Raw genomic sequence first — 14,676 nt, 5'->3', positions numbered from 1 at the left:
TATTGTGATAATATTGTATTGTGGGGTGTCAGGTGATTCCCACCTACAATTTTCAGTACCATGTTGTGATTCTGGATCAAGTAAAAGTATATTATAGAATAAGCAATCGGCTTAGAGCCTGGGACTAGATCACACTACAAGGAAAAATTAAATACATTTTTAGTTACTTCCTTAGTAGCAGCAGGTAGCTTTGAATGTTTTGTTTTCTCAGTTTTACACCAGGTGCCCTTCCTGAGCCAAGAGACAGTGTCTCCTCCCAGCATCAAACCAGAAATCTTTCACTTGTCTGGCAACAAGTAAGTCGAGGGCTGTTTTCTGCAATGGTGTGTGCTATTGCTTTGTTATTTCAGCATTCATTAACCAGGTAAAAAGACTGGACCCATTTACAAGAAGTCGTATGAACGCTGTGGCTATGAACCCACAAGATGCACGAGCTTTTCATGTAAGTGAAACAGAGCATCCTTTGGGGGGCCTAAACAAAGACACTGCATTAACCTCCTTGGACCTGGCGTCCACATATGTGGACATCACATTTTGGGTTATTTAGACCAAAATACTCAATTTTGCTCTACAAGGGCCTGATATCCACTTACGAGGACATTATACTGCTACTGTTCTATCAAAAAATTTAAACGAATATCCTCATACGTGGCTCTTATTTTCCTTAAAAACAAAAATAAGGTAAAAAAAAAAAAAAGAAAATCTGGTAATTCTTTGTTTTTACATTCATCGGGCCCCAATATGCCCAAATATCAAAGAGAAATTAAAATGTATGTTGTGGAAGAGTTCGGGTCTTAGGAGGTTAAACATAAAATGTCCAAATCCCCATTTTGGTTTATTCTAGAATAAAATAATGATAATAATAATAATAATTTAAAAAAACACCACCAACAACACACTGGTGAGCCTTGCCGTCAAGAGTTGAGGATAATACTGTAGGATCCTTTCCATGATGAGGACAGCTTCACAACAGCTTCACAAAAGGACGATGAAGGTGGAACTCCAGCAACACTTACGGGAAGATGAACAACATGACAGTATGTCACAAGACCCTGATGAAGGCCACAAGACTTAAAGTCTTCCCTTAAGTGTTGCCGGAGTTCCTGCATTGTGAATTCTTTCATTCTCTCCATGCACCTTGGAAGTAGGTGAAGTTGTGCCAGAAATGTTTTTGCTCTGACTTAACAAGTAAACAGAAGACCCCACGTGCAGCTGTTTCACGCCCTTTAACCATATACGGTGTAATTCACGGTGACAGCTCATTTCTCGGTTGAACTGAGGACATTCCAGCGGTATCAACACGACCCGCTCCCCCATGTTAGCCGGTTAGCCAAACACTCACCGTACTGAGACGGGACGGGGTCAGGCTGAAAGGTAAAGTGTGCCGCATGCCTTCGTTGTGTTTTTGTGCGGGAGCTGCAGTTCGGCGACAGTTTTAGCAGCGTGGTCCCCAGGGAGCCGGGAGCGATGGAGAGTTTCGAGTTTGCACCTCGAAGGAAGAGCCGAGCAGCAGCCGCCATCACTGTTGTTATAAGTGAACAGGGAGGGCAAGATGAACCTACGACTAAAGATCGTCTATTAGAGCAAGCTCCCAATTCTAGCGGAGGGAATTGTTTCGCTCCCGATCAACTTCCGGGACTTTCCCAAAAGCTTCAGTAAACGACGCTGAGAGATTTCATGCTAGCTTGTTTAAAACAAATATTGCTATACTCATTAGAATACGAGTAGGAGAGACCCCACTCTTTGTGATTTCTGGGAATGGTGGCGGAGTGAGAGCTCTTTTCTTCCTGCCTCAGCCTCAGCGAGTGAGGCCGTGATTGGTCAAAAGGGAGGGTGGTGTGCGCAGTACGTACAGGTGTCTAAAATCGTTCACTAGACGCAGTTTCAGTTCTACGGAAGAGGATTAGGGCCACTGGGGAAAAAAAAAAGTGGGCACGTCTTTTTTTTTTTTCTTCTTCTTTTCCTGAATTCTGAGAAAAAAGTCAGAATTCTGACTTTGATCTCAGAATTTAATTCTTACTTTTTTCTCAGATCTTTTTTCCCCAGTGGCCCTAATCCTCTTCCGTACAGTTCCCTGTGATGTAATTCATTTATATATATTCATATGTATTTCATATATTATTTTATTTATCAACTCACGGTACAAATGTATAAGTATTTTTTTACAATAGTATATGAAAATTTCTACATTTGTGTGTAAAGCATTTGTATTACAACTCGATAGTATTACTGCCCTCACAGGAAGAAGCTTCAGGTTCAAGAAAAAAAGTTTCTACATGTCAATGGAAAAAAACAAAGCACAAACTCTTATGGTACAATATAGTATGTTTATTGTATTATACTATACTGCACAAACTGATAAGCCAAAACATTAAAACAAACTTAAGTGAGTAACACTTAGAGATTCTACCATTCGTGTGGATTTCTGAAAGGTACTACCCACATAAATTCTGTTGCAGACCAAGCACATCCTGTAATGGCAACAGCACTCCCTGAAACTGCTCAGGAAGGGTTCAAAAACACACAGACACAAAGTTTTTTCCTGATCTCCTCAGAATCTGAAACAGCATTCACAGGATGCACTGAAACAAGCCAGTCAATTCCCATGGGACTGAAAGTCCATCCTGCAACCGACAGGATCCAAATGAGCCACTGCCAAATGTCTGGCATCTCTGACTACAGGTCAGAGCTTTTGGGGGGTTCTTTTGGTGATTTAAACAACACAATACTAAACAAGTAGTTTTAATGATGGCTAAATGGCTTGTGCTTATATTTACTAATGAGTAAAAATGAAACAATGTGCTATTTTGTTTCAAGAAAAACAAAGATATTGCTTTGTTTATCTCACAAAAAAGGGAAACTTTAGTGGTTATGAGTGGTTTAAAAGAACCAAATCAGCCACAACACATTTTCCAGGGCAGTTAAGATGATGACTTTGCACACTCTGCAACATCCAGCTTCCTGCCACTGCTGCACATTCTTGCCAAATTCTGTGACGATGAGAGAGCAAAGTTAGCGCTTCAGAAACTTGTTTAAGAAGTCTGAGAAGAAATTTTGGGAAGTTATTCTTACATTAGCAGCTCGAATGATGCTGTTTGGAGACTGGAGGGCTGCGAGGTCTGTCAGGATCTTCTTAAGATCGTTGTTAGAAGGATATTCTGGAACAGAGTACAGGTGAATTTCTAACGTTAACCTGGCATCTTCTTAGTACACAAACTTGTTACTGATTGATGTACATGTACCGTGTTCAGGTGATGCTTGTGGTTTGAGCTGCAGATACGGATGCTCCAGCAGTTCTGCAATGGCAATTCTCTCTCTGGGGTTTCGTACCAAGCATCTCTGGTAAAAGGAAAAAAAAAACAAAAAACAAACAAAACAAAAGCTGAATATTTTTATTTTACATGACCTCAGTAACACTTCTAATAAAGACTCATCAACAATTGATTGGACAGATTCTCATTTTAATGTGTGTAAAACTGTAACACAGAAGTCCCATCTATGGCATCGTTTCACCTTCAACACATCGAGCAAATCCTTCTCCGAGATGTCAGGAAACTCTATTTTATGGGAGGGATCGATGATGGCGTGCAGCTTGCTGATCTGGTTGGTGATGCTTTGGAACGGAGTCTTCCCGTAAGTCATACAGTACAGAATACATCCGAGGGACCACACATCACCTTTGGGGCTGATCTGTTGAACAAAATTAGCAGAAGGTGTCTTACCTACTGTTGCATTCTCGGTTTGGTTAGTGACTCTGTCAAATCAGTAAAAACGAAAGTAACACACCTTTGAGCGTGCTTTTCCTGTCTGGGATGACGTGTCTTTGATGGCTTCAGGGGGCATATAGTTCAGAGTTCCTACCTGTGTTGACAAATGATTACGTGTTACACATGTTAAGCCATTTTTCCCAACTGATTGACATCCTTAAGCTGAGCTGCAGCTTCAACTTATTTAACAGAACTTAAATTAGAAAACTGTCATTTTCTGTTGTCCCTCACAGTATGCTCATTTAGAGTTGCTTTGCATGGTTTGAAGTTCAAAATCATTCTTCTGTATCTTGGTGCAATCCCTGACTTCATCCAGTGTCTGAAGAGTTGCCGTTTTAGCTCTGCTTCAGCCTTCCTCTGATTAGCATTTTTACCCAGTGAAAAGCCGCTCACTAGATATTCTCTCTCTCTTTCCTTTAAAGACCATTCTGTTTTTTGAACTTCAGCAGGTCGTTTCAAAGATGCTACAATATACTTAGGACACCACCCCTGCAGAGATTTTGATTTATTAAAGCAAAAGAAGAAGAAGAAAAAAATCCTCAAAAAAAAAAAAAAAACCCACACAGGTGAAATAAATTTCTTTAACAATGGCTCTGTTGCTGTAACTTTCCCAGTAGGCCATGATCACAGGCCGACAAGCATCTGGGCCGCACCTTAGTGGAATGCACTCATTCATACATCTGTGTTATTAATTCAATGTGCTTTTTCCTGCGATGTCAAAACATCTGCTGGTCTATTGGAAGAAATGACCGTGGCCCTCCATCTATCTTATCTGAAAGACTCTGGAACAGATACCATTTGTAGCCTGGGACTGGAAGTATGCAGACATTGACCATGCTAACCAGAAAATGTCTGACTATCAGGCTATATTGGACAGTCTAGCACAGATATCATCACCCCTCTAGAGTCCACCAGATTGTTTTCCAGCAATTTCATTCCTTTGTAGTTTGATTGCTTGGGACCCAAGCTGACATGACACACGAGAGGTTCAGTGTATTAATTAGTATGACTTACTTGTGAATCCTTCATGATGCTCGTTACATCTGGTTGGATTCTGTTTGCGATGCCAAAATCGATCAGTTTCAGCGAAGCATTCACTATGACGAAGTTAGCTGGTTTCAAGTCGCTGTGGATAATTCCTATACAGAACACACATGCAGTGGTTAGAAGTGACCATCAGTTACTATGACATTTATGACATTTGAACAACACTGAAAGTGGTAGTCAACTGATAGTGGGAGGCACAAGAGAAATGAACCGTGTTTGTGGATGGTGTGGACGGCCTCCAGCATGTTCTTCCAGTAGAACTTCCTCTCTAGAGGGTTCACAGTTTTGCGCTTTCGCAACCAAGTGTTCAGATCCAAGTTTCCACACTCCATCAACATGTAGATGTAGCTGTTGGTTATTTCACTGAAAGAAACAAACACAACCCACAAAAAACACAACCATCAGGACATTTATTGAGGCAGAGATGTATACTTCAGGTAAACAATAGAAAAAAGGCTGCCTAATTTAAAAAATAATTTCTGGATAGGCTGTGCACTCACTAGTCATAGAGCTTTATAATCTGGTCGCTGTACTGCTGCAGGTGGTTCAGATGTTCAATTTCATTTTTGTAACTCTCTATAGTCTGGGCGTCGGCCTCCTCGAGGTTCACATATTTCACTGCATACAGCTGCTTTTTATGATCGAGCACCTGGTAAACCTGGAGGGGGAAAACAAGCAGTTGTTTAAAATACAAGATTAGAGGCCGACTGGACTGTCAGACTGTGGTGAAATGTTTTTGGCATTATGGGAACTCCTTAACACTGTTGTTACCTTACTCGATCCCCCGCGTCCAATCATCTTCAGAATGAAGAACTGCTTCCCCTTAATCGTAATGGATTCATTGGACAACGCACTGAGGGAAGCCTAAAATGAGATCCAAACAAAGATACAGTTTCCCATTAAAGTTGAGAGTAGTATTTAAATTACTGCTGATATTTCCAACTGACTGAACTCTGTCTACTTGGCATTCAAGTAACTGTTTACTGTTCAGTCAAGCTGGGGAAAAAAAATGTTTATACTATCAAGTGCTTTTCCCCACACACATCTAAAATCTTTAATTAAAAACAAACAAAACAAAACAGCAACAAAAAACTCCACAGTATGTTGTTGGTTTTTTTTAATGTATAAGACAAAACCAAAAGGAGGGCATGAACATATACCTGTGGTGTCTGGGCACACAACGTTTGATTTAGAGGTGTGCATGGCTGCTGAGCAGGCCCAGCTCTGTGTGCCGCTGCTGCAGAGGAAGACACTTCAGGGCCTCTCTTTACAACAGGAGTAATGAAGCTGAGAGGGGACAAATACAGGCATGCAGAGTGTGACATTTTATTTCAATAGAAATATTCTAGAATACAAAAGTATTAGCTTATTGATTTGAAGTAGAATTGACTTTTAGCGCAACTTTTTAGCACCCTACAATAAAGCATATATTTAAATACCGTTCCCAATGGAAACTAAAGAGCAGAATTACAGATATGAAAAAACACTTTTGCTTATGCTGCATATTTAAAGAGAGATTTCACAAATACCCAAGTCAGAGTATTACCTGTTAGCAGCTGGATATCTATTGCTGTTAGGCGTTTCGCAGACTGTTTGTGAGTTAGCTTTGGATGGAAGTTGGAGGGATGGTGTAAGGAAAGATTCTGCCAGACGAGGAATGGGTCTAGGTTCAGGGGGTGTTGTCTGTTTAACCTTATAAGGGGAAAAAAAAACAACAACAAAAAAAACGTTTAAGGTTTTGAGACATAATCAAAATAAATGTTTACATACATGTTCTAAGTGAAGATAATAAACACCCACCAAGTCTTTGGATATTTCACAGGGAAGACATAAGCTAACACCAGCTTGCATGTAGAAAAAAAACAAACTAAAATCAGTGTATCTAAAAATTTAGCAGTAGATTTAAAAAGGGCCATCAGACCTCAGGAGAAACATGCCGGTTGATGGAAGTTGGGATCTTCCACTCCGATAAAGGCTCCCTGCTCGCAGGTTTAGGCTGCTCTACCGAACGTCTGACAGGGACCCGAGCAGGAAGCTGTACTTCCTGGATTCCACCACATGCAGACATTACGGGAGCACTTGCTTGCAAATCTAAAAGAAATTTGGAAAATATATAATGCATTTAAAAAATAACAATGTATTTAAATTTAATTTAAATTTAAAAGCATGTTCAAGTTTTGACCCATACAATGAACTGACTTAGATCTCTACCTGTGGGAGGGTCCTCCTCACTGGTGGGCAGTAGCCGTTTCTCTCCAGCTTTAAGGTTATGTATGGCCATGTCCAGGAGCTCGGCTGGCTTCGCATTTAAAGTGTGGGCTTTGTGCAGAATTGAAGTTGCTTTGTTGACATTACCTAAAAAGAGGATAGTAGGGGCATAAATAAATGGCACTTCAATTATGTTTTAATGAACGATTGATTGATTAGTAGACATTCTTATGGCTAAACAACACAAAATACAGACAAAACTTTTCACTCGCTAGCAAATGTTTGGCATGCATTTTGAATAAACTATGCAGACATAGTGATCCATCGATCAGATCTAGACAAAAATCATGTTCCTTCCAGGTGTATATGGGACCTTATTGTAACAGATTACACTGAGATAGACATTTATTAAAGACATTGTGATTACTGATTACAATGATCTTTCTGTAATAAAGTTACACTACAGCAACTGGCTTCAGTTATGGCAATACTGTTTTTCTAAAGCACCGACTTAATTAGTTGCTTTTACAGCAGTACATTGCCGCTCTGGACTACCTATTATTTTTCCAAAGTGGTGCCACCTTTAAATTTAAATTCTTCAAGGAGGAGTCTTGAAATTGTGCAAAACAATGTCCTTATTTGTACGAGTTGCTCCTTATTTTCAGCTTTTTGTTTTGAGAATGTGGTTCCAGAAAATTACATACCTTGAGAGACCTCAAACTGGGCATGTGCTATGTGGACAAAGGCAAAGGCTTTGCAGTTGGATCTTGCAACTATGAAGTGGTCCTGTGCTTCATCTGGATCCTCGATCCTCCAGAAGAAAAAGGAAACAATGATACACTTAAAGAGCAGTACTGATAGCTATCATTTGGTTGTGCCAATGCTTTTTTTTGGTGGGACTGAAAGGCTATGTGGACAGTTGACAGCACTGCAAAACCTTGGTCTTCTGTCAGTGGGTTTCATGATGTAGTCACCTGAAATGGTTTTCACTTCACAGTTGTGCCTTGTCAGCGTTTCACTGTGTAATTTCTTTCCCTCTTAATGGGGTTGGGACCATCTGTTGTGCTGTGCAGAAGTCAGGTCGGTACACAGCTGACAGCTCTATTTGACAACTGTTAGAATTCATATTATGGCAAGGACAAATCAGCTAAGTAAAGAGAAATGACAGTCCATCATTACTTTAAGAACTGAAGGTCAGTCAGTCTGGAAAATTGCTTAAACTTTGACTGTGTCCTCAAGTACAGTCGCAAAAATTATCAAGCGCTATGATGAAACTGGCTCACACAAGGACCGCCCCAGGAAAGGAAGACCAAGATTCACCTCTGCTGCTGAGGATAAAGTCATTCGAGTCACTAGCCTCAGAAACCACAAGTTAACAGCACAACAGATTAGAGCAGATAAATGCCACATAGAGTTCTACTAGACACATTTCTACGTCAACTGTTCAGGCAAGACTCAATCAGGTCTTTAGGGTCAAACAGCTACTAAGAAAAGCAACAAGCAGAAGAGATTAGTTTGGGCCAAGAAACATAGGGAATGGACATTAGACTAGTGGAAATCTGTGCTTGGTCTGGTGAGTCCAAATTTGAGATCCAAATTCAAGATCTTTGGTTCCACCTTTGGGTGACGCAGAAAAGGTGAACAGATCATCTCCACATGCATGGTTTCCATCGTGAAGTACGGAGGAGGTGGTGTGATGGTGTGTGGGTGCTTTGCTGGTGACACTGTTGGGGATTTACTCCAAAATGAAGGCACACTGAACCAACTTGGCCACCACAGCATCCTGTAGCGACATTCCATCCCATCTGGTTTACATTTGGTAGGACCAGCTGATCTAAACCAATTAAGATGGTTTGGGATGAAATGGACCGCAGACTGAAGGCAAAAGGGCCAACACATGTTCAGCATCTCTGGGAACTCCTTCAAGACTGTTGGAAAACCATTTCAGGTGACTACCGATCATTTCACAACATTTCAAGGAAACTTGCAATAAAGATATAAATTATATTATGTTTTATCAGTGATTGCAGCTTGCAGGCAGAAGATTTATTAGTTAAAACAAAATGCATTGCCTTTTCCATCTTTGTTTTTCCAGTGATAACCTAATTCAAAGTGTGAATTTATTGCCACAAGGTGCTAGCAGTACCAATGCAACCATAACGACAGCATTATATCCAGAGGATAAGTCAAATGTAAGTGCAAAAGCAGCCCAAGTAGTGTATTCCTTGTAACTCCAAGTAAAAGTATAACTTAACAATTTTTAATTTAACATAAAAAAAAATAAATAACAACCTTGCAACTCTTTAGGAGCCACATAATAAGATTCAAATCTAAAAATCTTGTTCCCACCTTTAGCAGAAATTTAGCAGAGTACTGTGCTTTGTTGAAAGCTGTTAAATTAGGAGGCTGGCATGTGGCTGAGACATGCTTGGCTTTGTCTCATTGTTTTGCCCACTGAGAAACATAAACGCATGGCTCCAACGAATCATTGATATCATGATTTAACACTTTTATAACAATTTATATTGGTATTATTGTGAATGATATGATGGGGCACTCACCCTTTTAGTTCTGCATATCGGACTAGTATTCTGGCGTAGGTGGCATTTTTGCTGTATTGTCTGACTGGCAGCTTGAAGAAGACTTTAGAGTAACAGTCCTTGAGCTTATTCAGAAGGTTGATGTCTGTGTGAGGGTTCCCTCTCTTCTCCAGGTTAGTCAGGTATGCCCAACATGACTCGGGAGAGTTGGAATTGACGACCTGATCGAAATTGTAAGTTACATCTGCTAGAAAGGAAAACAGTCATGAAAACAGAGAAGGGGACACAGTGTCTTTCATTCACACAACTATAGAAAATAAGATTCCACATGGAAATATGTAATGTAGTACCTTCCATTCTTGAGGCGTTCTTTGTGTAACATGTGTGAAGGAGAGTTGTGGTTGAGTCTATGGCTGCCTGGTCCTCCCAGGTGGATTTCTCTGGACTAAGAGCTGGTTGCTGAGAACACACACACACACACACACACACACACACACACACACACACACACACACACACACACACACACACACACACACACACACACACACACACACACACACACACACACACACACAAAAGGATTCAACATTTCTTTCTTTGGCTCAAGCTAAGGTTCTTCACACAACAGATCATTAGAAACGAAAGCCACCAAGTGTGGAATTTGAGAGGTACAAATACGTTTATTTGTACTCACTTGAACACACACTATATCCCGATCCACAGCACTGTTCTTTGAGGAGGATAGCCCAAATATTGGGTTCATATTTGAACCAGATGTTTGCCTAAGACAGTGACACAAATTAAGCATGAACAAACCTGATATAGGTTTCATTGACACTGCAGGACATTACACGCAAAGTAAATTCACTTAATTACATATATTTCAATTGTATTTCTCAGATCATCCCACCCCCTGCCTACATTCACTACATTTTAACCAAAATAAATAAACATAAACATACCTGGACAAACTTGTGGGGATTGATGCATCGCTTCCTTTGGAGACCCTGCTATTATTGTAGTCATCATCATCATCCTTTTCTGGGATAGAGAAAGGTACTATGGGAACTCTTGCTGGCTACAAAGCAAAAATGTAAGAGCAGAACTTGGGATCCTCAAAGACCTTTTGGTAATGGGTAACACGGAACAGTTTCAAGTGAAAAAACAAACAAACAAACAAACAAACAAACAAACAAACAAACCCCACAGACCATTCCAACTGCTCTCTTGCGCTGAGATCCTGTCCTCCAGCCTGGTAGTTGGTCATCTGGTGCTCCACCAAGGGAGTCCCTCCTGAAGGACAGAGAACAAAAAATGTCAGATGTTCCCCCTTAGAAAAAGCCTTCTGGGAGGTTGAGAACCACTTTATTCTTACCCCGAACTAAAAATACTTGAGAGCTGCAAGTCACCTGTCCCATCTGACGTTCTGCTTACTTTTTGTAACTCTGAGCCTTTTTTGACAGAGTCCTGTGCATCACTGTTTGGTACTGATAGAAAGAAAACACAAAATATTTAGAAGAGAAAAGCATGATTGGGAAAAGGGCATTATTACATTTGAGCTCTATTGTGACTTTCTACTAGGGCTGAACGATATATCGCATTTGCGATAATATCGCGACATGATCAAGTGCAATTTTCTAACCACAAAGGCTGCGATTATACTGCGATTATAAAGCTGTCCAAATTACTACCATATCCCAGAATTCATAGCGCGGCCCAGCCAAACTCCAGTTTCCAGCAATGGCGGCCGCTACTAAGTTTTAAAATTACTCATACTAATCTTTCTGGGTCACAAAATAAACTTTTAACATATTTTCAGGCGAGAAAGTAGTTGTGTAAACATCAAATATCTGCTCGGTTTATCAAGATATCCCATATTTGCAAAAGTGCTTCGACGTTTTCAGAGGCGTCTGCTACCCACCAGCTCGACAGCTAGCCGGGAGCTCGAGGGTTACTGATGCGGCCGAGAACGGCACAATTCCCGGCACATCATTTTCAGATCACCGCGGAGTTTCGCTGCTCGGGTTAAACGTAATATATAAGTCACTTAGACAACCTAAAAATGTTATTGTTGGGCTTTTTTCAGTGTTTTGTTTGTTCGTGAGTAAATCGGTTTGGCTGAGATTAAAGTTATTAGATTAGATAAAATAAAACTTTATTAATCCCCCGGGTGGGTTCCTCCTTGGTTTTCACACAGCTGACTAAACGTCAAACAGAAAACTTATTAAACAGAAGTATGAGACAGTCGAGAATTTACACCAGTGTCTGGTTATATTTTAGATAGCAAGAAGCAGACGGCCGAGTTTATTAAACTCCACCGAGACAGCGGTGACGCTAATCAGAAGGCTAGACCGTCCAATTTCACGCCTTTAAATTTTAAAGGCGTGTTTGTGTGTGTGTTTATACAATTGCTATTATGTTTGCACTTTATGTGTAATGTTACTGACTGCAGAGATCAGTAAGATGTGTGTATTTTTTATTTATTAGTTTTATTTATTTAATATTATTTTTTAATTGAATGACTGTCTAGTAGTTCACAGATGTCGAAAAACTGAGTGTGGTAAAGCCACTGATTTTGTTTATGTATATTTCTGCAATCTGCACATTGTACTGACTTTCATTTTAATGTTTACACCAGGGTTCCTTGTCAGCACTTTATGCTCAGATGTTTGTAAGCTAAAAATAAACTATTGTGTATGTTCAAATATACTGTTGTGATTGAAGAAGTTAAATAAAAATGTCAGTCATCAATTCATGCATCACCTCATGTCATCATAACAGAGGTCTGTCTTCCAGGAAAGAACAGTTTAAAATTAATGTAATATAGTATTGGCCATGCTATATGATGTATTGCTTGTCTTTGTTTAATAATACAGAAGACAAAGACCTTAAAAAATAATCGCATATCGCATCGCAATCGCAATATTGGGGCAAAAAAATCGCAATTAGATTATTTTCCATAATCGTTCAGCCCTACTTTCTACTGCTGGACAGTCAAGTCAAACAGCAACATGTATATAATGACACAAGATAAACATGAATGCTCACCTGGTAAATTTTCCTTATCCTCTGAACTCCATAGTTGTGCTTTTCCATTCTGAATTCTTCGCAAAGCAGCCTCCAGCTGTTCTTTCGGTTGGGCACCCACCTGAACAGCATTCTGCAATATGTAGATGCCTCTCTTTGCGTTGCCTGGTAAAGTGTTAGAGATTAAATTAAATATTCTACATAGCATTTCTTGAGAACTGGCACATGTTTTGAAGGACAAACATCACATGTCTACCTTGAGAAATCTCAAACTGTGCATGTGCAATGTGGACAAATGCAAAATTCTGGCTGTGGGACCTTGCCACGTTGAAGTTAGGCTCTGCCTCACTGACATCTTGAATTCTAATAGAAAAAAAATAAATAAATGACCCAGTGAATGCACAGATGAAAATATAATTAAACCAAGAACAGCATTTCTACTCACGCTTTCAGCTCTGCAAATCTGACCAACATCCTTGCGTAGCTCTCATTATGACAGTGTTTTCCCAGTGGCATATTGGAGAACACCCTGGTATAAAAGTCAATGAGCCTGGTGAGGTGATTACTATCCAAGTGAGGGTCTCCTTTTTTCTCCAAGTCCATCAAATATGAAAGACATGATTCGGGTGAGTTTGAGCCAATGACCTGGTTAATATTGTCTGTGTCATCTGTAACAAGCACAAAGTGTCACAGTTATGCACGGCAATGTAGACATCTGGCATACATGACTACTTGTTAATCCTTTGTTACCTTCATTGAGATACTTTTTAATTTTGTTAAGCTTTTGATAAAGCATGGCAAGTTTCTGCTTTCTGTCTGTGTGCTCCTCTTCCTCCATCTGAAATGATGAGTTCAGTCAACACAAATAACAAATGAGCCCAAATGAATATAAGCATTTTGCTTGAATAACAAGAACACAAAATCCAGCACAGAAAATGCAATTTAATGTTAATATGACGCGTTTATTAACAGTTATTAATAATGGGGAGCTAGGACTGCAGACATTTAAAAAGAAATCCAGAGCTGTTGTTAAAGGAGTAACCAACACTGAGACAATTCTCAGTATTTAATTAACATTAAGTTACCAGTTTTGTGTGATTTCTCATTCTAAGGTGAGGAATACCTAGAAGGTACTATATGCTGACTTGGTGAGCAGCAAGAAATAACCTAGATAACAAGTTGAAGACAAGTTACTGAACAAATGCTTTCCTTATAAACCTGGATAGCTTCGTGTTTACAATCGGGGCTAGCTCATTTTCCGGCTAGGTAGCATGTAGCAATTTTGCTCAAGATAACTTGCTCATCAAATCTCCCCACTGTGCCGAAGACTCGCGCACTCAAGTGAAGTTAAACACGCATTAGAACACTTTTAAAAACATGACGTTAAAGTGCAGTAAAGCGAAAACCATCTCACCGTGTTTAGGCCTGCCACAAAAAAGTCTCTTGCGACGGGAATTACAGCACAATACACAGGGAAAAAGGCTCGACTTCAACTGCCAGATTTCAAATATGCCGCTTCCGTTGGCGTTGTGTATTGATTGGGTCTTTGTGATGACGTCACGATGCGTTCAGTTTACAAACAAGCAAGACGACAATAATAAAGGATAAATATAAGGGAGACGCGTGTCTCTCTAAACGTTTTTTGAGAAGTATCTATAGATATTTACCAGCGCGTTGTAATTTTTATAAATACTTCTAGTTTGTATTTTGAACGTGTATAAATTGAAATATGCAAATATTTTTCAAGAAGGGGCTCAGAGCCGATGTCTGATGTAATCTCGCTGTCCTCATACGTGTCCTGTATCACCCTCAAATACTTGTCTACCACTTTTGACTTCCTCATGCAATACCACAGTTCCTTTCTTGGCACCCTATGATGCTGTATATGCTTTCTGTAGCTCCACAAAGACACTGACCTTCTCTATATGTGACCATCAACTCTCTCAAAGCCAGCATAAAATCTGTAGTGCAGGTTCTTCGCCATAAAGCCATACAGTGCATGTCTTCTCCATTCTCTCCTGTATTACATACTCTCCCTTTTTTTTCCAACAGCACTTGAATACAGCACAATCACGCTTCCTGTG

General features: G+C 39.9%; 2 protein-coding genes across 4 annotated transcripts in view; both read right to left on the bottom strand.

Annotated features, from left to right (window-relative positions):
- Positions 1-1,716, bottom strand: part of bckdhb (branched chain keto acid dehydrogenase E1 subunit beta) — a 67,857-nt gene extending 66,141 nt beyond the window's left edge. Inside the window, exon 1 of the mRNA XM_080896413.1 lies at positions 1,343-1,716. Within this exon, the coding sequence (XP_080752539.1) occupies positions 1,343-1,520 (178 nt within the window). The 5' untranslated portion in view covers positions 1,521-1,716. The remainder of the gene's footprint in view (positions 1-1,342) is intronic.
- Positions 1,717-2,307: 591 nt separating this feature from the next.
- Positions 2,308-14,636, bottom strand: ttk (ttk protein kinase). 3 transcript variants are annotated; one of them, XM_080896410.1, is made up of 25 exons: positions 14,509-14,636; positions 13,343-13,430; positions 13,038-13,260; positions 12,849-12,955; positions 12,614-12,757; positions 10,941-11,052; positions 10,777-10,858; positions 10,528-10,643; positions 10,260-10,347; positions 9,913-10,021; positions 9,584-9,809; positions 7,727-7,833; positions 7,026-7,169; positions 6,736-6,905; positions 6,361-6,506; positions 5,975-6,101; positions 5,586-5,678; positions 5,315-5,472; positions 5,026-5,177; positions 4,782-4,906; positions 3,787-3,861; positions 3,514-3,690; positions 3,243-3,339; positions 3,073-3,158; positions 2,308-2,990 (listed from the first exon to the last, which is right to left on the bottom strand). In XM_080896410.1, exons 2-25 carry the CDS (start codon positions 13,428-13,430, stop codon positions 2,922-2,924), a joined length of 3,021 nt encoding a protein of 1,006 aa, XP_080752536.1. In that variant the 5' UTR covers positions 14,509-14,636; the 3' UTR covers positions 2,308-2,921. The 3 variants fall into 3 exon arrangements, with proteins under 3 accessions (XP_080752536.1, XP_080752535.1, XP_080752537.1); XM_080896409.1 differs by lacking the exon at positions 14,509-14,636 and adding an exon at positions 14,007-14,136; XM_080896411.1 differs by lacking the exon at positions 14,509-14,636 and adding an exon at positions 14,007-14,136 and having other exon boundaries at positions 9,584-9,806.
- Positions 14,637-14,676: the final 40 nt, after the last annotated feature.

The sequence above is a fragment of the Rhamphochromis sp. 'chilingali' genome (genome assembly GCF_963969265.1).
Source record: "Rhamphochromis sp. 'chilingali' genome assembly, chromosome: 11".
Classification (NCBI taxonomy): Eukaryota; Metazoa; Chordata; class Actinopteri; order Cichliformes; family Cichlidae; genus Rhamphochromis; species Rhamphochromis sp. 'chilingali'.
Note: the sequence above shows the minus strand (reverse complement) of the source record. Positions and strands in the feature narration are given on the sequence as shown.

Coding starts and splice junctions, on each gene's coding strand:
- ttk (XM_080896410.1), bottom strand. CDS start 13,430: ATGGAGGAAGAGGAGCACACAGACAGAAAGCAGAAACTTGCCATGCTT. Junction 10,348..10,527: donor ATCCCCACAAGTTTGTCCAG/GTATGTTTATGT, acceptor TCACTGTCTTAG/GCAAACATCTGGTTCAAATA. Junction 5,679..5,974: donor TGTGTGCCCAGACACCACAG/GTATATGTTCAT, acceptor ATCTCATTTTAG/GCTTCCCTCAGTGCGTTGTC.